Source organism: Limulus polyphemus, unplaced genomic scaffold (assembly GCF_000517525.1).
Source record: "Limulus polyphemus unplaced genomic scaffold, Limulus_polyphemus-2.1.2 Scaffold4406, whole genome shotgun sequence".
NCBI lineage: Eukaryota > Metazoa > Arthropoda > Merostomata > Xiphosura > Limulidae > Limulus > Limulus polyphemus.
This window is the reverse complement of record NW_013670016.1, coordinates 31399-54841: the sequence shown is the minus strand read 5'-3', so window position 1 is coordinate 54841 and position 23443 is coordinate 31399. Positions and strand designations below refer to the sequence as shown.

General features: G+C 32.0%; 1 protein-coding gene across 2 annotated transcripts in view; it reads right to left on the bottom strand.

The window, feature by feature from the left end:
* Positions 1–22819, bottom strand: part of LOC106471094 (zinc finger protein 470-like) — a 28605-nt gene extending 5786 nt beyond the window's left edge. The window contains exons 1-4 of one of the 2 annotated variants that reach the window (XR_002613197.1): positions 21840–22819; positions 19832–20792; positions 18118–18121; positions 4589–4596 (exon numbers count right to left, since the gene is read on the bottom strand). Coding sequence is in view for 1 of the 2 variants with exons in the window: in XM_022399710.1 (XP_022255418.1) it covers positions 20402–20792; positions 21840–22804 (1356 nt within the window). In the remaining variant the exon portion in view is untranslated. Of the gene's footprint in view, positions 1–4588; positions 4597–18117; positions 18122–19382; positions 20793–21839 lie in introns of those variants that run through there. The other variant, XM_022399710.1, reaches the window with a different exon arrangement.
* Between the last annotated feature and the right edge of the window lie 624 nt (positions 22820–23443).

Below are 23443 nucleotides of genomic sequence, written 5' to 3'. Positions count from 1 at the left end.
GATAGTTAAAAATGATAATAATAAATCTTCAGCAAGCATCTTGTACGTTACGTAATTCTATACGATAGTTACCTGATTATGGCCACACGAGTGGTCAAAACGTTGAAATAAAGTTAAACAAAAAAATAAAGATTTTGCTAGTTTGTAGTTAAGCACAAAGCTACATAAAGGGCTATCTGTGCTCTGCCCATCATGGATATCAAAACCCAGTTTCTAGCGTTGTAAGTCCGCAAATATACCACTGCGCAACTGGCGGTGGGGGAGGGGAGAGCAAAATAAAGATAAACAATCCATTCAAAGCTGTATCGCTGGACTTATATTTAAAGTATATAGTGGATTTCTTCTCCTTATAACAAATGTATTTAATTAATGTATAACGCATCAACTTGTATTCTCTGCACAATTCAAGCTGCCGCAGAGAAATATTAGAACCAACTACAAATGTGGTATCTCAACAATTACACATTATTTTCACTAATTTTTACTTTGTATATGCTTTAAATACGACTGTTCCACAACCTATGATGTATTCTAGTCCAATGTTGTCAATGACTTAATTTTTTTCTTGTTTTGTACTTTATTATACATGAATATCTATCAAGAGTGCTTTCTATACCTCACTATATATTCCTGTATTCTTTCACTGATACGTTTTTTATATCTAAGTCATCTTATATATTGTCTTCCAATAATCACGATTGTAAACAACTTTCGAATATTAGGTTCACTAGGCCTACCATCCATCATCGCTCGTAATAAACATAATAAAAGTCGTACTGCTGACTTGAGTCATTATAAACGTATTCTTGAAATATCTATTCAGCGACAGTCAAAGGAGGATGCAGAAAGTTTATAGGATCATACTTCGTGAGCCACTCTTAAAAGATTTTTATAACATATGTTGACCGTTAGATTACAAGCGGTTCTCTGTTTGTATCGTTGGTCTGTTATATAACGTTAATGTTTTTGTCGTTGTTTTTTAAGTTCAAATAACAAAAACGAGTACCATCTGAAACAAGTGGTCTCGAAATCTTCCGCATGTATTTGAAGATATGACATTTTCCATCTGGCCTCAGGAATGGTGTGTCAGATCTATTTAAATGTGCGGCTGTACTTTTTCGCGCCATTCTGTACAGCCGTTATTCACGTATGTAACTTGACCGACTGGCATTCTGCCAAATTTAATGTTTGTCTCGTGTCTTTTAAGTACGGCACGTGCTGTTTGTATAAGCATAGTTAGAGCTTTAGTACAGTCACTATGCTATGGATAGTTAGATGACTCAAACATTTCAAGAAAACTATTTTCAAGAGACTGAGTCCGTTAAAAGATAATATTTTGAGTGGTTGCCCTTACTTCATGTAAACATAGAGGAAACTTTCTAAACCTTTGAAATGTGAATGTGATTCTGTTACTGACCTTTTTGAATGTGTTTTATAACAATTCTCGGTCAGATGTAAGAGTAAATTAAGCCGCCAATCACCATCCCTACTATTCATTAAATTTCAAAATTTAATACACATTGTAGCTTAATGTTGCTTAGAATATGGTTTATAACTTGTAATACCACGTGGAGTTCTAAATCAGTTTACACGCATCTTCTAATTTCATTGGAGTGTGAATTTCTGACAGAATATAAAAGCTTCGTTTGTTGTAGTGTAAAGCTACATAGTAGGCTATGTGCTTTCTGTCCAACATGAAGAATTGAATCCCGGATTTTGGCATTTTAAGTCCATAAACTTACCGCTGACATACTGGTTTAAAAGTAACTTAACTTTTTCACACTAGTGGTATTAGGGTAGGTCAGACTGAAATGTGTTTTGGAACGGTTGGGTGTAAATAAAGAATACAGTATCAAGCTTAGGTACGTACCTTTCTCGTTGTCGTTAAATATCAATAAAGATTAGAGACTGTAACATTACATGCTTTCCTTTTAACTTGGCTAAAGTTTTACTGTAGGACAGAATGTTCATTACTTGCGGATATTTCTTCTGGTTTTCACGTGAAGACATTTTACTTCCTACGGGGATAAACCTTGTAATAAAAGGACGAAGGAATAATAACTTGGTTTCACATAATATCTGATTAGACGAATAACAAAGTATTTAACTGTTTAGTTCATCCAAAGAATTCTGGTAAATCAAGATCAGCTTTTTCATTCATTTTATGTAAGGGGAACGTTTGCAAAGAAGTTGCTAAATAAAGGTTATTCGTGGTTATTGTTTATTTATGGATCGAAATAGTTATTCAATCTTTGTATATATTTCTGAGGACGTGGGTATTAAGCTTAAAAGAAAATATGTATTTCATATACTAAAATACAATCATCTTACGTTACATTACTCTCTTGTATATTATCATAAGGCAATCTTCCTTATTTTTTTGTTTACTTTTTTAATAATAGGACGAAAATAATTGAACAGAGGCAGTATATTCTATCATGTAAGGCAATGAAATACTGTTAACAATTATCTAAAGAGAAAATTACTCTATAGTTATGAAGCATGATATTCTCTGATGGGTCATACGTACTTTCAACACTAAAACTCCGGATTCGATGGGCACAGCGCAGATAAACTATTGTGTAGTTTTGCGCTAAAAGCAACATTAGAGTATAATTTTCATTTCATGGCGTAAAGTATGTTTGTCATCCGCCAATCACTCTGGATAGTGCTACAGTTAGTTCTGCTGAAAGAGTTGGGTTAATTAATTCATCGTGTACAGTAAGTATGTTCATCATAGGTCAATCTAAAGAAGGTATGATTTGACCCATTATCATTTAGATTGCAGTTGATACTCAGTTAGTTTGTTTGTGTCCTTAGTTTGATTGCTGAATAGCATGATTTAATGTTAAATCGTCTTAGTTTTCTTTTATTCCTGTGTTTTAGGTCACGCGGAATGTCCTATCGTTTGATTTTTGCTCCTTCCACAATTGTTTAGTTTATTAGAACTTTCTTATCGTTCCATCTGGATGCTTAGTTAAATGAAATGTTGAAACTTTCGTTCCATTTCCAGTTTTAAGGTTAAGAAAAATATTCGATTTCTTACAATTTAAATTTACAAAACCAAACCGTTAACTTCAAGTGGTGATTGTCTTCTATGAAAGTTTTAAGCTAGCTTATAAGGCTCATAACTGAAGTCATGTAAAAATCATATTTTTAGGGATGTATCTTACTATATAAAGGTTTTTTTGAGAAGTGACAATTAGGGCCGAGTGTGCTTGCACCCAATGTTTTGAATAAATCATTTTTTATTGTAAATAGTGCTCATATATAATACATACCTTGCAACACTTTCATACGCTACAAGGATTAGTAACCTGAATTCTATTATCATAATACCTGAACTACCATTTCGGATATTAATTTTTTTGTAATATTTTAAAAACTACCTCCTGATTGCTAGGACTGCAATCTGAGGATTATGGTACGAAAAATCTGATAGGGCTGATGATTAAAGACGAGAAAACAGAATATCATCCGTTAATGTTATAAGAGGCTGTTCTTCTGCTCTAAAGCTTGATAATTGTACTTGTCTATCTGTGTCTGACTGTTGGCGCTTCCTATAGAGAAAGGAAAACTAACTATATGTTGTGTCAGTTAAACTTCCATTAGTTCCAACTCGTTAAATATTTTGTTGAAGTTTTCTTTAATAATATGACGGTAAAAATAGAAAATGATGGCGCTATTAGAGAGAATACATGTACAGCATTACTTCTGTTGTGTATGAGTCGTCCACAATACCTAACGCTGGTGCTTATTTAGTTTTATGTGCAATCAAATTATTGTTTTCCACTGATTATGTGTCGTTTCCAAATTGCTTGTTGTCTGGAGGACGCCTGTTTCTTATAAAAATAAATCTGGGACCACATATCGCTGCACTGCGTGCTTAGTTCTACATTGAGAAATTTCATGCTTTTTAAAATTAATGCGGAGCTATAAGATAAATATTTTACTTTTAAAGTAAGCAGGGCAATCCTAAATGGGTTTGCCTTTTCGTTTGTTTTATGTTGTGAAACTGTAACGTCAAAGGTCAAAGTTACACATACTATGACATATAGAAATACTCATTCATGATGTCAGAAAACCACGTAGGTTCAAGAAGTCTTGATACAAGACACGATTATAAAAACCTATAGCCCGAGCGCTTTCGAAAGGTGAACCTTTCTTCTTAGAAATGCTCAAAGGTGGGAATGTAACTTCTTCACTTAAACCAATATTTTAATAATATATTTTTCATGACGGTATTATTATTCCACTGACTTTTTCCACAGATATTTGCAGTATTTTGGGTAACAGTTTTTTCTTAGATTTTAGATATATGCCATGGATATGGTGGGCAACACACAGAACATACGTAACATTACAGTTTGAAACTTTCTGGGTACTCTCGTAGGTTTGGTTTGGTTTAAATTTCTCGCAAAGCTACACGAGGGCTATCTGCGCTAGCCGTCCCTAATTTAGCAATGAAAGACAGCTAGTCATCACCACCCATCGCCAATTATTGGGCTGCTCTTTTACGAACGAATAGTAGGATTGACCGTCACATTATAAAGCCCCCACGGATGAAAAGGCGAACATGTTTTCGAACCCGAGACTCTCAGATTGCAAGTCAAGCGCTCTAACCACCTGGCCATGCCGGGTCTACTCTCGTAGGAGTGTAGGCAAAACTTTATAAAGGAAAGTGCTATTTTTAGAAGATAAGAGAAATGGGATACCTGGGTATGCCCCCAGCAGAAAAATAATAATGTTTACAAAGATTAGTGAATTATGATGGTATACAAGGCTATCTCATATGGGGCATGAAGTTTTCATAATCCTGTATTTAAAGCAAGTATACACATAGGCTTCTGCAATATAAGTTTAAGGCATATTTCTTCAATGATTATGAAACATAAAAAACCCGCCCTTCACTGGATATGTGAGGGAAGTTATCACTTTGAACATAATAACACGTGATTTAATTTTACATTAGCCAAAACAAAAACTCCGTGCTTTGCCCTGGAAAAAGACAGGGTTTTAGATAAGGCACTGGAAAAGTTTACGCACATAATGGATAAATGTGCCAGTTTATTTAAATTATTATGTTAAAGCATTGTGAGTGTATCATTTTTTAATATACAGGTTTTTTAATATAGAATAACTAGTATAAATTTCTTCGGATACGACATTAATATTCCATACTTAACACTCACGTTTACTACAACAATGTGGGTCACGGTGTAAAAACTTTTCACTAATAACAAGCTCGCAATTAAAGATAAAATGGAGTGTGCTCATTTCTGTAAATTTAATATCGTTTTCAAATTGACACTTATAAGATTATCTCGAATCCTTCAGCCACAAAATTGTCAAAAGTATGTAGTCAAATGGTGGTAATAAATAATATGATATTATTAGTATCCAATTGGGAATCAGGTAAAGTGAGTTTCTAGCAGTTTTCAACAATTTTGGAGGTATTTCCAGGATTGTTGGTAGTGGGAACTAACACAGTCTTTTCATTTTTATAAGTATTAACAAAAATAAGTTTTGATAAGTATTTTCAATAATTACAAATGGACCTATTTCATTTTCCTCACTTTTTAAGTTAAAACAAAAACATAACTTTCGTATTCCAAATCCTACAATAATTTTCAAAAACACGTCTACTTTGAGCACCATATCTGCATCTATGAAATGAGAATTAGTCACTATTAAAATATATGTAATTTTCCCATGAAAGTCCAATGGCATAAAATGTAAACTTTCTAATTACATCATCCAGGTAAGATTTAGTAGCAGCACCGTTTTCTGCAGAATGATCACTGACATATATAATCCTATTCTTTTTGCATCTTCTCCTATTAATTGTATTTTTGTATTTTCCTCGCAGCTTTAGTATCAAAGTCATTTATACTTAAATTAATATTATAAATTAACTCTTTCGAATTTCTTTCTAACTCATTTATATTAGTTTCTAATATTTTATTCAAATCTTGGATTTTGTCAATCTTATATACATATATATATATATATGTGTAAATTTTTATCTACATAGTTTTTGTTGACTGTATAAGTTCCTTTTATTGGTTCTCTTACAGTTTTTATATTTATGTTACCAGCATCAAAATTATCATTGGTTAATAATAGTTCTTTCAGTTTATATATAAACCGATTTTATTTCTATTAAGAATATTATTCATAGATGTGTTTATTTGAATATCATAATTACCATCATCAGTTAATTTAAATCCGTTTTGAGTTGGACGTATTGTACCCTGAGATGCTTCTTTATATAGATTACCATATGGAAACAAAAACCGCATTTATTATTCTTAAAGTGTTCTCATAGTTTTCAAACTTTTATTATAAACATTTATTACACATTTTTCTCTTTTTAATTAATAAGAAATGAAATTTATATGGTTTTACTGGAGTATGTCAGAATCGTCACCTATTATAAGATTCGTGGTTCGAAACATTGAAACAGATTATTGGATAAAATCTTCCATAATTGATATAACATGCTACATATCCAGTTTTCGTATTGGTATTATTTAACCCGGCTGCTGATTAACATCTGAAATAACCTAATTCCACATCTCCGATTGAAACATTGTAATCGTATTATTTCTTAACCACGTTCTTAGTTATCAAGATTATTGAAAGACATTTTGTTTTCGTTTACATTATTTTCCTTATCTTGAAACTGAGGAACAGCGTAAATGTTTCATCGGTTGTAGCGTTTGTGATATATATATATATATATATATATATATGTATATTATTTGTAATAACATTTACCCTATTCCAACTGATTTCAACATCAGTTGGACGATTTAAAGTAAAACTACTACATTCAGCTTGGTGTTCAGAATATAGTTTAATATGAGGTAACCATAACGACATATTGTTTATAACAACTTTATAATTTTCAGTAAGTACATCAATATAAATCATATAATTACTCCCATTTCTAGAGAAAACAAATCTCACATCGACATTTGAAATATTTTTTCTCAAAGCATTAAAGAATCTAAAGTATTGTTAAATCGTTATCCATAATTATATTTTAGTATATTATGAATTGAATTTTTAATGCTTTTAATTATCTTCTCGTTTGTTAAACTTCATAGAGGAACAGCTTGAGATTCTAATCTTCGAATTACTGGTTTATGAAACTCTGTTATTGATCCTTTACACCTTACTTTACATGAAGTTTTTGCTTTCATTCTTCTTTTTTTTTGGTTTACTTTTGTTGGCTGTTTTGATGAATTTATACACTTATTATCTTCTTCACTGATGATTTATCTATGCTCAACTTATAGTTAAAAGTATCTATCTTATAATTAAATAAATGATAGAAATTAAAAGTTACATAAAATCAGAAGAATTTGAAGATCCTAATCAAAATTCTTCACCAGCCATTTAACTTATAATTGTTGGTCTATCTATGATCAATTAACTTGTAATAATTTATATTTCTGTGCAAAAGATTTAGAAAAACATAAATATAGAAAATTACAAGTGAGCTTTACAATCTTTAGTAACATAGACATAAATGTATCAGTAATCAAAATAAGAAAGATAAATTTATAACCTGATATAAAAATTTTATGAAAGAAACATTATTCTCTAATAATTTAGAAGATATGATAGATGTTGATAGCTAAGTTTCAGCTAACAAAAAGTTTTGATATTGCATAACTGAAAAGACACAAGATAAAATAGTTTACTTTTTATTAGAGGAAGAAAAAAAATGCACGAGTAATTTATCTATCGCACTAACAGTAGTTCTTTTATCTCTTACAGGCTTCAAGATAGAGAAATAAAACAGATCAGTAGAGAAACTGACAGACCTGAAAGAGTTAATAAATTTAAACAAATATATAAACAAACTCTTAAAAAATATGACTTTAAATTATTAGATCATAGATTTTCTAAAATAAATTTTAAAGAGAAATTTAATCTATTATAAAAATGGAAACGTACTTAGAGAAGAAAATATTAGTATATTGGATAAGTTGTAAATTCTATTCTGATATTAATACAGTTATGATATGTTTTAAGTTTTTATTCAATGCTTCTGGTTTAGCAGCGATTGCTATTGTTCCCTTAGCAGCATTAAGTCTAAGAGCCAGTGTCTTTGAAGCAACTTATAAGTATCTAAACATATCTGCAATAAAAGAAGAATATAAAAGACCTTATAACGTTTACAGAGAAGTGCTAAGTTTATTTAAATATCAAAATATTACTGAAGAAGAAAGATATCATACAAACATTAAAATGCTTTTCAAGAGAGAAGTACATTAAGCACGTAAGGTTAAATTTATATATATATATGAGGGAAAAAACAAAGAGGTGATCTAGTTGGTTGAATGCAAGATTAATTTAATCCCCCGTAAATGCATTTACTTGTATTTCGGTACTATGGACCCTTTACCAAGCCTTAAAAGCGTCTAGCTAGAAGTGAACCTGGTATTAATAGAGTGGATAAAGCATGTAAAAAATATGATATTGCTTATAGTAAATCATCAGCTGATAAACATATTGTAGATACAGAACTGATAGTAGATTTGAATGCTATTCAAGATCTACCTTTATGTGAAAGGATTGCTAGACGAATTATATAATCATTTATTAAAGCGAAGAAAAATATTCGCCCTTGTGGTTTCATCTGTTTGTTCTGATTAAAGTATAAAACAAAAACTGAAGTTGACAATATTCAAGAAGCCACTTCAAAGAATGTAAGACCTATGATTGAAAGAATAGATAAAGTTTGTGGTAAAAAACGTCTCATTTCAAAAAATAATAAAAACAGATACCATGACTCAGAGAGATAATTAGAGATATACAAAAATCAAGAAGAAAAACTGGATTATCTCAAAAATAATCAACAAAAGTTTTACATCAACAATATGAATATACAAAATTGAAACCAACTAGGCATAAATTTAAAAGCTTTCGTAACACATACGGACGGACACTGACATGCAGATTTAGTTGATATGAGTCAATTTAAATAATAACATAAATTATATTTTAACAGTTATAGTTATTTTTAGTAAATATGCTTAAACTGTTCCAATCAAAGCAAAAACGAAAGAAGAAATAACAAAGACATTCAAAGAAATTTAAAAAAAAGAAAACCACAAAACATTCAAACTGATAAAGTAACAGAATTAATTAATTAAAAACTAAAAATTATCTATTGGTGAGAATAGTTGCTGATTTATAACTTAAAGCCATCTTAAAACTCAAATTTTCGTGAGATTAAATAGAACTTTGAAAACAAAAATGTGGAAATAAATTATTAGATCATAGATTTTCTAAAATTAATTTTAAAGAGAAATTTAATCTATCATAAAAATGGAAAGATACTTAGAGAAGAAAATATTAGTATATTGGATAAGTTGTAAATTATATTCTGATATCAATACAGTTATGATATGTTTTAAATTTTTATTCAATGCTTCTGATTTAGCAGCGATTGCTATTGTTCCCTTAGCAGCATTAATTCTAAGAGCCAGTGAAGAAATAGAAGAAAAATGATTGATGTTTTAGATAAAATAATAAAAAAGCGTAATAATTCATATCATAAATCAATTAAGTGACTCCAATTGAAGCAGGTAAAAAAGAATGAAAGTATAGTGTTAAATAGTCTATATAATGTAAAAAAATGTTCCTGTTTCTAGATATGAAGTTGGTGATCAAGTTAGAATTTCAAAATTTATAGGAACATTCAAAAAAGAATATTTTCAAATTTTGAGAGAATTGATTAATTTTATGTATAGTTATGAAAACAGATCCTATAAACAATAAAATTAAAGATCTAAATAGTGAACAAATGTAGAGAAGTTTTTCTGAACCGAAATTAGTCAAATATGATAAGAAAGATGAATTTTATAGGATTTGAAAATAATTAAAAAAATATGATAAACCATTGGTAAAGTGGTTAGGATATCTTAATAAATTTAATTTTTGGTTTGATATTGCAAATATTTTGTTACCATTTACTTCTAATATTTTCATCATTGATTCTTCTTCTTTTGAATCAGTTTGAAATGGTTTCCTTGATATTTTATGAGTAGTTATTTTATTATGTTTTATAGATCGATGCAAAGCAAGTAATAAATATATGAAAGATTGTGATTTTAAAATAGAATCTATTTATTTAGCTTATCAGATGCTACTAACCTATATGGATGGACAATGAGTCAATATTTACCCTGTGAAGAATTTAAATGGAGTGTTACAAATATTGATGTAATAAATGTACCTCGTGATTTTGATATATATATATATATACATAGAGAGAGAGAGAATACAAAAAATCTGTGTGTCTATCTGTTTGTCCGTTATCTAACTACTCCTAAGACTCTGAGCCAGCCTCAACGAAACTTTGTGGGATGATAGTTTGGAACAAGGAGCATGTTACCATGGGTTCAAAACCCCTTTCCCCCCAATTATTGTTGTTATTGAGCATTTATCATCTTTGACTTAAGGTAACTTTAATTACATTCATGGATGGCGCCACGTCTGTACAAAAGTTATTAAATTTTCTATATCACAACATACACAAAGAGTGAGGGAGAGCACGCAAATGTCTTATATATCTCAGAAAGTGCTCTAACACTCTCCAGAGAGGAATGCAATGGGGAAAATGGCCACCATTATTGCAGTAACACATAAACTCAGCTGAAATTTCAATTTCAACTGCTACCATAAGGTTAATATGAGGAGCCGTTTCTTGAGTTATATCCAATTCCTACTTTAACCCGTGACTTTTCAATTTCGGCCCGTAATACACTTCTGCGGCCATTGACTGTCAATTAATTAATCACGTGAAACACTGTAGAGGACATTAAGAGTTGAGTGCTGAAAGCAGGTAACAGAAAACATGCCTACCGCCACTACTTTTCCTACAAAGTCACCCTGGTCATCAAACAGTGTATACCATGTTTTAAGTATACATATAGTCAGTTCTTAAACATTATAAAAAACTTTTGGTGAGGTAATAATGAATACTGTAATAATATGTTATGAATAAATCGTATGAAATTTAGGAATTATATGTTATTTAACATCTACCCCCTACATTTCTTTGACTTCATAACCTGGAAAAAGGACGGGTGCATCAGCTTGTGGATTATGTTTTACAAGTAGATTTGAACTATCCGAAATAATTTCATGACTATCATTCATACATACCTCTAGCATCAAAGAACAGAATAGCGACCAAAGAAATAAAATTAATGACAGCTTTATATGATAAGAGAAATTACGTTCTTCACTGTACAAATCTTAAACAGTGTTTATCATTTCGAATAAAACTGAATAAAATTCATAGTGTTAGAGTTCAAACAATGTGATTGACTAAAAAATTATATTGACCTAATATATGAGAACTAAAGTTACTAATTATTTTGAAAACATTTTTGTAAATAGTTTAATAATTCTGTATTTGGAAAGGTATGGGCTATACTAGAAAACGAGTAATATAAAATTGTGTTATGATGGAGAGAAAGTTGAAGAAACTACATAAACCTATATGAGGACATAGAAGAAATCATTAACTTATTTGATATTTCAGACTATACAAATGACAATTCTTATGGCGTTCCGTTAATAAACAAAACGTTTTTGGTGAAATTAAATGCGAGAACATTGGAAAAATAATCACTGAATTTGTAAGGCCTTGGTCCAAGATGTATGCTTACAAGACGATAAAATTTGTAAGGAGTCTAAAGTTGCAAAGAAATGTGTTATTAAAATTAAAGTTACATTTGATGTACATAAAGAATGTCTATGTAATCAAAAAAGAAATATACAAAACCATGAATTTAATAAAAAGTGAAAAGCATAAAATATATTCTGTTCAGTTTAACAATGAAGTATTAAGCTCAAATGATAAAAGATATGTATTACTAGATGACAGTAATACTTTAGCGTAAGGTCATCTTTTCCTATATAAATGGAAGCAGTTAAAAAAGTTGATTCTATTTGAACACTTCAATATAGTGAAACTCGTAAACTGAACCCAGGAGAGGAATTCTCTGTCTCTGAATTTAAAACAGTTAAAATTCAGTTTGGTGATATAACTGTGCTGTGCTAATGAATGACAACTAAGGCGAATTCCAAATATTTTACCTTAAAGATTTAATAAAAAGACAACTGTGAAATGTATCAGGGCAATAAATGAAATAAAAGATCTTGCCTTTGTTTATAAGGGAATCGAAGATTGCGGAAATAATCAGAAAGCTCACATCATAGAACTTGGGATTTGTAATAACTGTTATTAAAATACGAATTGATAAAATCTATTTTAAAACAGTAATATAGTGTGACTAAACAAAATACTTTTAATTATAAGTTAAGAACAAATAAATGATCAGTGAAGAAGATGCAAAGTTTAAAACTCATTAAACCTCCTGATGAAAATACATCAAAACCTATTTTTGTTAATGCTTATAAAAATGAAAAGATTGTATTAATTCCCACCATTAATATTCCATTCGAGGAATCTTCTGTATATCTTATAATTCGAAACTGTATGGAAATCCCTCCAAAAATGTTGAATCACTGCTAGATACTTTCACTTTACCTGTATTCCCAAATAGATACTAAATATCATATTTTTATCACCAGCATTTTTGATATAAAATCATCATCTAAGCGTGCTACTGATTCAAATAATGCAAACCTCCAAGTCTGAGGCAGAACCATTATGCCCTTAAGTGGGTTGGGGAAGAAACCCTATGTCCCTAAAAGGTAGGCAAATTCGGAGATCTGGAGGATAGGGCATCGAAAAAATTTAGAAGTTTGTCATTTTCGATGTTTTTAGCGGATTAAAGCTATTTTTTAATTATCTTTGGCTACTTTTTGCTGTTTTTGATGACTTTTGCCCATTTTGTAATGATTTTGGTCTGTTTTGGGGCTATATTTTGGTGATTTGTTTCATTTTTTCAGTTCTTTACCTTTGAGTGTGGCAGAAACTCTATATATAAACTATTATCGTATTAGACTTCTGTGTTTGATGATATACTAGCTTCTGCAAAAACAATGTAAATTTGGTACTTTTATGTTTAATAGTCAAATTATTTAGAGATCGTTCACTTGTTCGCTTGGTCGAAACTAGTTAATGTATCACTTGCATAATTTTATAAATTGTCTTAAAAACCACGGTGTTTTATAATCACTCGGAAAGACATTAGAATTGCAATATCAAACTTAATTCCCACTCTGACTCAACCACCTGAATACAAATATCTATTTGCAGCACAAAATATACTAGCATTACCGAGAGATGTCGACACTTCTAGAATCAATATCATGCACCACGTAATAAAGAAACAACATAGGCATGGCCAGGTGGTTAGGGCGCTCGACTCGCAATCTGCGGGTCGCAGGTTCGAATCACCATCATACCAAAAATGCTCGCCCTTTCAGCCGTGGGAGCGTTATAATGCGACGGTCAATCCCACTATTCATTGGTAAAAGAGTAGCCCAAGAGTTGGTGGTGGGTGGTTATTACTAGCTGCCTTCTCTCTAGTCTTACACTGCTAAATTATGGACGGCTAGCGCAGATAGCCCTCGTGTAGCTATATGCATATTCAAACCCTTTGACATTTATTCCTAGTGAATTAGCAAATTATACCTTTTTCGGCTGTTCGTATCCTATGAGTTTAAAGGATACGCATAGACAGTTGGGAGAGAGGTGCAATCTCACCCCTAAGCTGCACATGCACCTATAAAGCATACTTAAAAATGTACAAAAGGCGTCAAAGATTATTTATTTCCTTTTACCTCCAAATGAAGCACCCCTCTATAGATTCTGCCTACACTCGCAACCCCTTACAGATATCTGCCAGCGCCACTGTATGAAGTGGCAAATATCGTACGGATGAAATTTTCTTATATGATATACATATCATCCACTGATAAATTCTAAACAATTATGTTAGTGAATATTAATTTAGCCTGTTTTTAAGTTATTTTTACAAGTTTAACTAAACATCGCGTCACATTTTGCAGTCATCAATAATCTAAGAAGTGGTCACTGCATCACCTTAAAATTTCAAAACCATGTATCCTAGAGTAAGCCAGTTTTAATCGATATCCAGTGTGTATAGCAATGAAGGTTGGGGATAACTTACATCAATGTCGATTCTAAAACACATATCTCATGAGCTACTTATGAACAAAAATTACAAACAAAAACAATCCAAGAAATCGTAACATCGAGGCCGTTAGAAAAGTCATTATAGTTTTAAACAGCATACTATTGAAACTGTTTGCGCTTACATCAACATTCCAAAAATATATTTTAACTTCTTACCTGACATTTGTATCTCACAGGTTCTGCTCCTTGAATGGTTTTACAGAACCTTTCCAGTAGAAGAGAGGATGTAAAAATATGATCGAAAAAACCACTAGAGTCTGTTATGTTTTGACAACACGTGAAAAATCACATATTCAAAACTCAATGTTTACCTACTGCTCTGTTAAGCATAAAATTCAATATTAATAATCGATAATGTTGAATTGAAGATGATAACTTAACACCTGAAGTACGAACAACCGGAAAACCGGTATAGGTATATATATATTTCAACTACTTCACCAAAACGTTTGAAATAGAATGTTAACATTTTTCAAATATTTCATTATTCCATAATTTCGATTAGAAATCTGCCTTGCTCGCTACCAAAGGAGTTAGTAGTACAGAAACGATTCTTGATATGCAAATCAGTAAGTCACATGACAACCACAGCCGATGTAACGTCATAACGGAAGGAAGGTATCAGAACTACATTTTGACGTTGTGTAGGTAGTATGATGCCAATGGAAACTTGTCGCTTTTGGGAAGGGTGTGTAACAGCCCTTTCCGATGCAAAATATTCACACACTCAGCTCATAAGATGTGATCATACCGGGGATTTAAAATAAACTTGTACTTAATATAATTGGAAAACAAATGAATACGAATCAACTTTGGACATCAGGACCATCCAGCAAGAGGCTTGCAACAAGTCTTTCCTCAGTCGTGGTTAGCAAAGTGAAGTATCTTTTAACAGATGAGAATTCGCGAACACAAAAATCAGTGGCAAAAGTCATCGATGTACCCCACGTATGCAACACTATGCAACATAACCAAGAAGAATTTCAGGGTGGAAAGTGATACAAATCACGTATACATAATTTGCTTCCTGAACGTATTTGTTCAACAGCCGCATACCCCAAGCGGTTGAAGAATGAAATAGGTACATCTAATCAGCCATGATTGATACAGTGTGCTTGGTTTAACTCGTAACAAACTGAAGCATCAGTAACTGTCTGTGTCCTATATCTTTGCAAAGATTAATGATAATACGTCCTGATTTGTTTGTTAGAATTTTTCACAAAGCTACTCAAGGGCTATCTACGCATAGCCATCCCTAATTTTAAACTGAAAGACTAAAGGAAATACAAATAGTCAACAACATCCATGGTAACTCTTGTCTGACCGAATGGTGGTACTTAACTTTTATAGCTTATCCACGGTCCCAAAGTTAATCGGCAACATACATGTTTTTTTATAATGTATAACTACATTGTCTTAAAAACATATAGTTCTTTTTAATTTTTTTATGTATGGTTACAAATATATTTCTAATTGTATTTCAGTAGACCCCTTGTGAACGTAAAATTAATGACTTGAAAATAATTTATGGATCTGCTCCTTGATTAAATTAAACGCATTAATGTTTAGACAAACATAAAATAAATTAGTAAAGTATATTTTGAAATTTGTAAAAGTATTTTAATAGCATTCAAAATAATTTGTTTAATACGAATAAGTCGTTCGGTGAATTAGCGATAGTTTTACAGACCTGCAGTTCTAAAATCCGTGGTTAGAATCCCCGTTGTGAGCACTGTGCATATAGCTAATTTTGTAGCTTTGCGCTAAAAACCAACAATAAAATAAATTTGAATAAAAAAAGAAATAAACATGGTTGTTTTAGTTTTATTTTGCTTGTAGTGATTTACTTCCTACTAGAGAGCCAAAAACTTTTAGTAAAAAATAATTACTGTATCTCTGTGTATAAACTTGACGTCTTATGTTGATACTGAACAACGTACTGGAAAAGTATTGTAGCAAGCACTATGTTTTTGTAATAATAAAGAAGTTTACAACCATGTAAAGATCGGAAGTGCCATTACATTAAGTTTAAAATTCACGTCACTTTTAATCAAATATTAATTTCGTTTTATTACTTGTTTTATCAGCGCAGAGCTATACAATGGACTATTTACGTATTATACACCACCAGGAATTGAACCCCGGATTCCACTATAGTAAGTCCGGAAATTTACAGCTGACCTACCGAGAACGGTTTTCTTAGAAAACGTAAATTAATGCAATTTATAATACAAATCAAATTGTACAGTACTTTTTCATGTGTGTGCGTATTTGTTTTCTACAAATATTATAAAAAGTACAAGAAATGCATGGAAAATGTAGGGAGAGTATTTTAGAAAATAATAATATGTATCAATTAACATAAAATTGATACAAAGTATCTTATAACGGCTTATAATTTCAACTGAAACGTATACTGAAAATTATCTCACTCATATTTATTAGATTTGAGGAGAATTTTTCGAATTTCTATCAAACATTTTTGGGTAAAGTAAAGTACTTTTTAAAATCGATAGTAACAAAAGCAGCATTTGTACGTTTAATATTATCTATCAAACGATAGTAAAGAAATGATCTAAAGATACCATCTTTAAGTATCACAAGTAATTTAGAAAAACAATATTTGCTAGAAACTGGTAAAGCTTGTTTAATTTTACGGCTATTGTATTTTGTAATTAGAGCGCTTTTAATCTCTTCAGTAGAACAAATGGCCAACAAATATTGAAACTCAGTTTTATTTAATTTAAAGAGCGCTATTTTAATATTAGGATATTTCTGGAATTACGTTTAGCTAAGAATCAAATATTATCGTTTTTGTAAAGAGGAAAAAGTTAGATCTGAAGATAATAATTATTTATTTAGATATGTATATATATTAGTTGTATAATTCAGAATTATTTTATTATATATACTTGCGTAGTTTTTGTTATTTGTTAAACAATAACATATGTTATGTGCGTGACAAGATATGTTTCAACGTCGAAAAACTGTTTCGAAAGAGAATGTCTCTGTTTTAAGTGTCTGTGAATCAGCATACATGTAGAATTACAATAAACTTGAAAGTCACGCTATACCCAGGAAGCCACGGGGGTTGTGTAGCCATGGTCTGCTGTAAAAAGTTGTGAATGTTATTTCATTTCTACTGCTAACAAAGAGTACTTTCTAGGTGCACAAACAGGCGGATCAGCTACTGTAGGTTTTAACGCTCGGACACCCTACTTTTGACGTATACAGATGACATACATGAGAATGTAAAATTGTTACAGATATCTTTAGTAACCTTAAAATTAAACATAAACTGTATTCTTATATCTTTTTAGGTAAAATATTATTGGAAAATCCGTTTCAACACATTGATAATATATGAACTCAAAATCTTAAAAGTTAGAATGCCTAAGGGAACTATCCCAGATAAGACTGATTATCACATAACACTGGGAAAACATTTTAACAGCAAAATATATTTAATCTAACACTGAAAACGATATGGTTTGAAATACTGAGTCGACACATTGCAATAAACTCAAAGAGATAACTAGATTCAGTCAACAGGATATTGCCTACTACGTGAGGATAAATGCCATATAGTATTCCCAGCTACTACTTTTTACAGTTTATCCTTACAAAAGCAATGCTCACTTGGAAAAATTTACATGTGAAGTAGACCCGCATAAATATAAGCACATAACGCCAAACATAAATAAAGAACACAACAAAGTTCAGAGATCAATTATCATGCACATCACATTCAGGATCATTACTTTCATCAAACTGTACCAAGTACTGTGCACGTGAATATTTTACCACTGATCCATGACACTTGCACCCTAGATAATATGGTACTTGTTTCTTGGCACAGGAGCAGTTACTACTGCAACCCTTTTTGCAATCACATGAGACTGACTTTGACATATGGTCTGGCCACAGTGGTGTGGTAACAGGCAGTGATACAGCCAAACTCCACTCACAGTCCATCCAATGTCATCGAGTGGGGGATTGCCGGTTTTGCTATGTGTGCTGTCTTGTCAATTATTGTGGTCAGAGCAGATTTCTTTAGATTTTGCATGACGGCATCCTCAGTAGGTGTCTACAGCGTCAGTAACGAAATCTCGTTGTTGAGGAATTTATTGGCTCTGATGTCCGCTAGACTAGACTCACCCATTTCCATATTCTCGATGTACACAATACGGCATCCTCAGTAGGTGTCTACAGCGTCAGTAACGAAATCTCGTTCTTGTGGAATTTATTGGCTCTGATGTCCGCTAGACTAGACTCACCCATTTCATGTACACAACAGTCAACAAATTCCTTGTCCAATTGATAACCTCATCAGTGAGAGATGAGTAATCAGTTTCTGAAAATTCTTCAAGGACATCAATGTTGATCTTCTTGCTGGCTACCAACCAACCAGTCCTTCTTACTGGTAGCTGGTAGTATCCACACTGAGACTGGATAAAAGGTATTGATCGACACTGAGCTCAACCTAGATACCTTGAAATTTCGGGAATTGGCAAGTCAAGTCCGTACCTATAATTCCTGAAGATCCTTCAGGAGTGTAGGTGCATAATAAATGCAAAGGACTATTAGATCAGTATCATTAGCATGGACTATGACACGTTGAGCCGGTTCTTTCTGTATACCGTATACAACATAGAGAATGATCCTAGTGTCTGCTTCCTCTTCAATTGATTCTAAGTCTAAAACAGAAGTTACCATACCCATGTCCCAAGTACAGGTTTGGTTTCATTTTGAACAACACCTTTGAATATTCTGACAATCTCTGAAACTGAGGCTTAGAAACCCAATAAAAGTAATGTGTTTCTCCATTAGAAATTTTTATAAAATCATTTTTGCAAAAAAAGTAATAATACAATTAAAATTTGCTTTGTTTTATTAGAGAGATGCAAATAAACAAATGACGGTAAAACGTTATTGATATTTTTCTTAACATTTTCATGTGTTGAAGGGTCACTCATTCTGAGCCTAATACCCGACTTACAGTAGCTTGTTGGAAAGGTTATCCACAAAGATATTGTTCCTGGATAACCAAAGATTACAACCTTTTACAGCAGCTCATGTCTGTTTTCGTGAGACATGGCTCTCTGGGTACTACGAGAAACCGGGTTTCGATACTTGTGGTGGGCACAACACAGCTAGCCCATGGTGTTGCTTTGTGCTTAACAAGAAACAAATACGTTATTGTACATAGTTCTTTCCGCAGACCATTTATTTTGTAAAATATCGGATTATATAATACAAGTCATTTCACATACACACAAAAAAAGGCATTTTCGCGTCGTTTATGCAGTACACTGATGATAATATACACGACCTCAATTATTGTTGAGGTAATATTGTTAAAAATGATAACCTATTTTCACTTACTTCTGTAATGAATATCAAATGTATTTATAATGAAACTTCCTTTATAATCAATATCTACATTGTTAGGTCATCATGCACAGTTATTAATAATACTTGGTAGATTTAGTCTATTGCATTTTAATAAACTAGTTACACACGTAAAAACATGTATATATATATATATATTTACCAATAAAAAACATTAATCTCTCGTCAATATCTTGGCATTCTTCAACAAGTTTAAAACTAGTCGGACTGTGTCAGTAACTTTTAACAATAATCAGCACATTAGTATAAGTATTCTTGAACTGGGTTTCTGATTCTAATAATTAATAAACGCATATTTTAAGTTTATAAATAAAACATAATACGATGACACTGTTTTGTCATTGTGATAACTATAGAGATAATAATACCAGTATAACAGTAGTTTTGAAAACAATATCTTTGGTACAATAACAAAAACAAATGTTTCAAACTGTAATAAAAGACGCTTCGATCTAATCACACAAATACTATTTTTAAATACATTTATATATTATTCAATGCTTCGTTATAGTTTAATGCCGTAAAGTTACAAAACAACAGAGCAGTGTAAAAAGTATCAATCATAGTTTTTATCAGAATAAGCTTTTTTTTCGTTCTGATGGAGTTAGAATAAAAAAACATAAAACCAATCCACGTTAACAATTAGAAGCATTTATGCTTATAAGTTGGTTATTTTGTCACTATTATATCAACTAATTTCAAATTGTTTGTTTTGCAGAATGAATCTTTTACGGCTCTCAAAGAAAGTTGTTCTTCGATGAAATAGAATTGTTTACGTTGTAAAACGGTTTCTATGTACAAGGTGATTGTGTGGGAGGTAAAGCTATAGTTTCAGTTCTCTACGTCTAGTATATCGTGCATATAAGAATCTAATTTTCCCGACAAAATGTCTGTGTCCGGAACACTGCAACTTAATGGAGAATGATGAGTGTTTTCTGTTTGATCCGGTATGTCAAGGGTGTGGGTTAAAATGTGTCGCCTGAGGTCGCAGTTCCGCCGGAACACTTTACTACAAGAACCGCAGTTGTATGGTTTGATATCGGTGTGGGTGAGCAGATGGGTCTTTAAATTGCTTCTCTGGTTAAAGTTGCGCCCACAGGTTGGACACTTGTGGGGTGAATCTTCCATGTGAAGAATCCTGTGGACGGCTAGAGTGCGAGATTGACAGAAGCCTTTTCCACATTCCGTACACTTGAAAGGCTTGTCCTTGGAATGGATATATCTGAAATATGTACGAATAAAAATCCATAAAAACTGACTACAATTTTATAATAATACGATATTTATTTTGGATTATTCAGTTGTACTAACTGACGCTACTGATATCATGTACCTGTGAAATAAGTGAATTTTTTAAATTATAAAGTATTTACGCTAAATGAATGCGGGTTGTCTTGATGTTCAAAAATACTTGCTATGTTGAAGTATTTGTAATATAATGGTCATTTAACTAGAACTGGAATATTGTCAAACCATGTAAACGCATTACTGTAATTGCATCTCTATTATGAATACTGTTCAACCAATAATTAAAGGTCATGTTAGGTTAAGCTTAAACTAGGCTATCCTGATTGCTAGTATATTTAAAAGGATAAACATTTCGTTACTGGTTTATATTATTGCTTTAAATAATTGCTTGATATTTCAGTGATAATACTTATATGTCTATCTATCTAAATACATATAACACGTGACGAAATTCAATATTAAAAAGCTTTACTATATAAAACCCAATTACGACGCCATGTTAGCTATTAATTATTCTTTTATTTTGATCTTTTCCTTGTCTAAGTAATTTATATTAAAATGTTATCGTTTTATGGTTTTAGGACAATAGAATATTCTTTAAATTTCCATAGAGCAGTGATGTATTTTCGACCACAAAAGTATCATATTTTTCAGATATGTCACAGAATATTCACGTGCTTAGTGATTCTGTTTGTTATCTTATAGCTAGCCATAAAACAAACCAAAAAATAAATGGAACCGAAGACCTTATTAAAGTCGAAATAACGCTTTCATAGTTTATTAAACATATGATTTACGTATAAGCATTAATAGCTCGGACGCAACATTTCAAATGTGTATTAGTTCTTGAAAAATCATCTTTGTTAACTGCACTTTTTGATGTCTAAATTTACATGTTTTCCGAATAATATTAGTGTGCTTATGAATTCTGAACGAATTTTTTATAAGATCCTAAGCCATTTGGATATTTTCTGTAATATGTTCACCATAAGGCAAATAAAGAAAGTTTTCAAAAAAGTACCTGTGATCTCGTAGATGATCTTGTCTCCGGAAAGCTTTATGGCAGATGTCGCAGCTGTAAGGTCGCTCATCCGTGTGTGTTCTTTCGTGAATCAACAGGTTGTAAGATTTGGTGAAGTGACGCTGACAATATTTACAGATAAACTCTTTCTTCGGCTTCGATGACCCTCGACCTCGAGAATCTTTCTGTTCAAAGATCTCTGCTTCAAATTCGACTGGTCCAATACTATAGAAAGGTGTTATAATCGGAAATGAGTGACCAGATGTAAATGGAAAAGAAGCTGTAGTTGGAATACCTCGCTGTCTGTGGGAGCGAATTAGTCCTTTAGTAACAATCTCATCAACATCTGTTGTCTTCTGAGAACGTGTGGCTTCTTTGGAATCTATTTCATCGTCTTTGGTCGTAGCTGATTCTGCTAGACGCGAAAAATCGAATTTCGAAGCTTTTTGTTTCATAGTATTTGATATATTAGATACCATTGGTCGTGCGTCTATATGAATAAGTTTGTGAGAGAAATTTTCTGTTCTTATGCTTGCAATTTCTAAATCTTTTACGAAGTCTAGTTTCACAGGTGTTTGGCCAGAAGAATGAGCAGCAAAAAGAAAGGGGTATGTGCGGAAGTGATTGCCACAACCTACCATTGCATAAGCAGGTAAAAAAGGAAGAGGAACTAGTGGCATCTGAGGTCGAGGATAAATGAGATGCGGAAGTGCATGCATTGTTGAAGAACACATTAAAAGTTTCGAGAAATCTTGCTTCAGGTTTGGAAAAATGATAGAATTGTAGTACCAGGAGAAAGATGAGAACAAGTTCAGTGTAAGTGCAACAGATGAAGGGACTTTATTTCTCTCTGCTGTAGGAAATTTTATACTAGTTGCTGATGGCGTCTTTTGCCGGACGACATCTGGTGACAAGAAAATTAAAAAAAAGAAAGTTAACAGCCTTATAAAGAAGCCGAGGATCATATTTCATTCCACGTAACGTCCCACCCACACCTGCACAATAGAGTTTTACACGTACAATACTCCCATTTATAAATTAATCAGCGAGTGGGCCATTTACTTTCACCACCTGGCGTCATAAATCATGGTCATAATATACTCACATATATTTTGGGTTGTGGCAACTCCCAAGAGACTGAAAACGTAGATCACAAATAAGCTTACAGGGCTTAAGAAATACGACAAAAGCTTGAGACTTATATCAAGTGCTTTCCTACCACCCACGTGCAATCCCACCAACACAAACCGTTTCTACAAAAAAATCACGTCATAGCTTGTCGAAATCTCTTCATACCATCTGGTAAGCATAAAATAAATAGGTGGGCTGACCATGTTTTCACTTGAAATCAAGTTTTTAAAGACACTGTTTTCAAATTTACTATTTGCGTCCAGTAGATGTCTTTTTCATACTCTAATCAGAGCACTTACTTGAATATTTAGCAAACTCAATTATTCGATGACGAGGAACCCACTTTGAGACTAATAATGCTTGGAGACGGCTTGAATTGGTAATGAAGAAATATTTTAATATAAGTTTAACATAACAACAAATGTACAACGTTTCGACAAGGTTTTGTCATCATCAACCTTGTCAAAACGTTG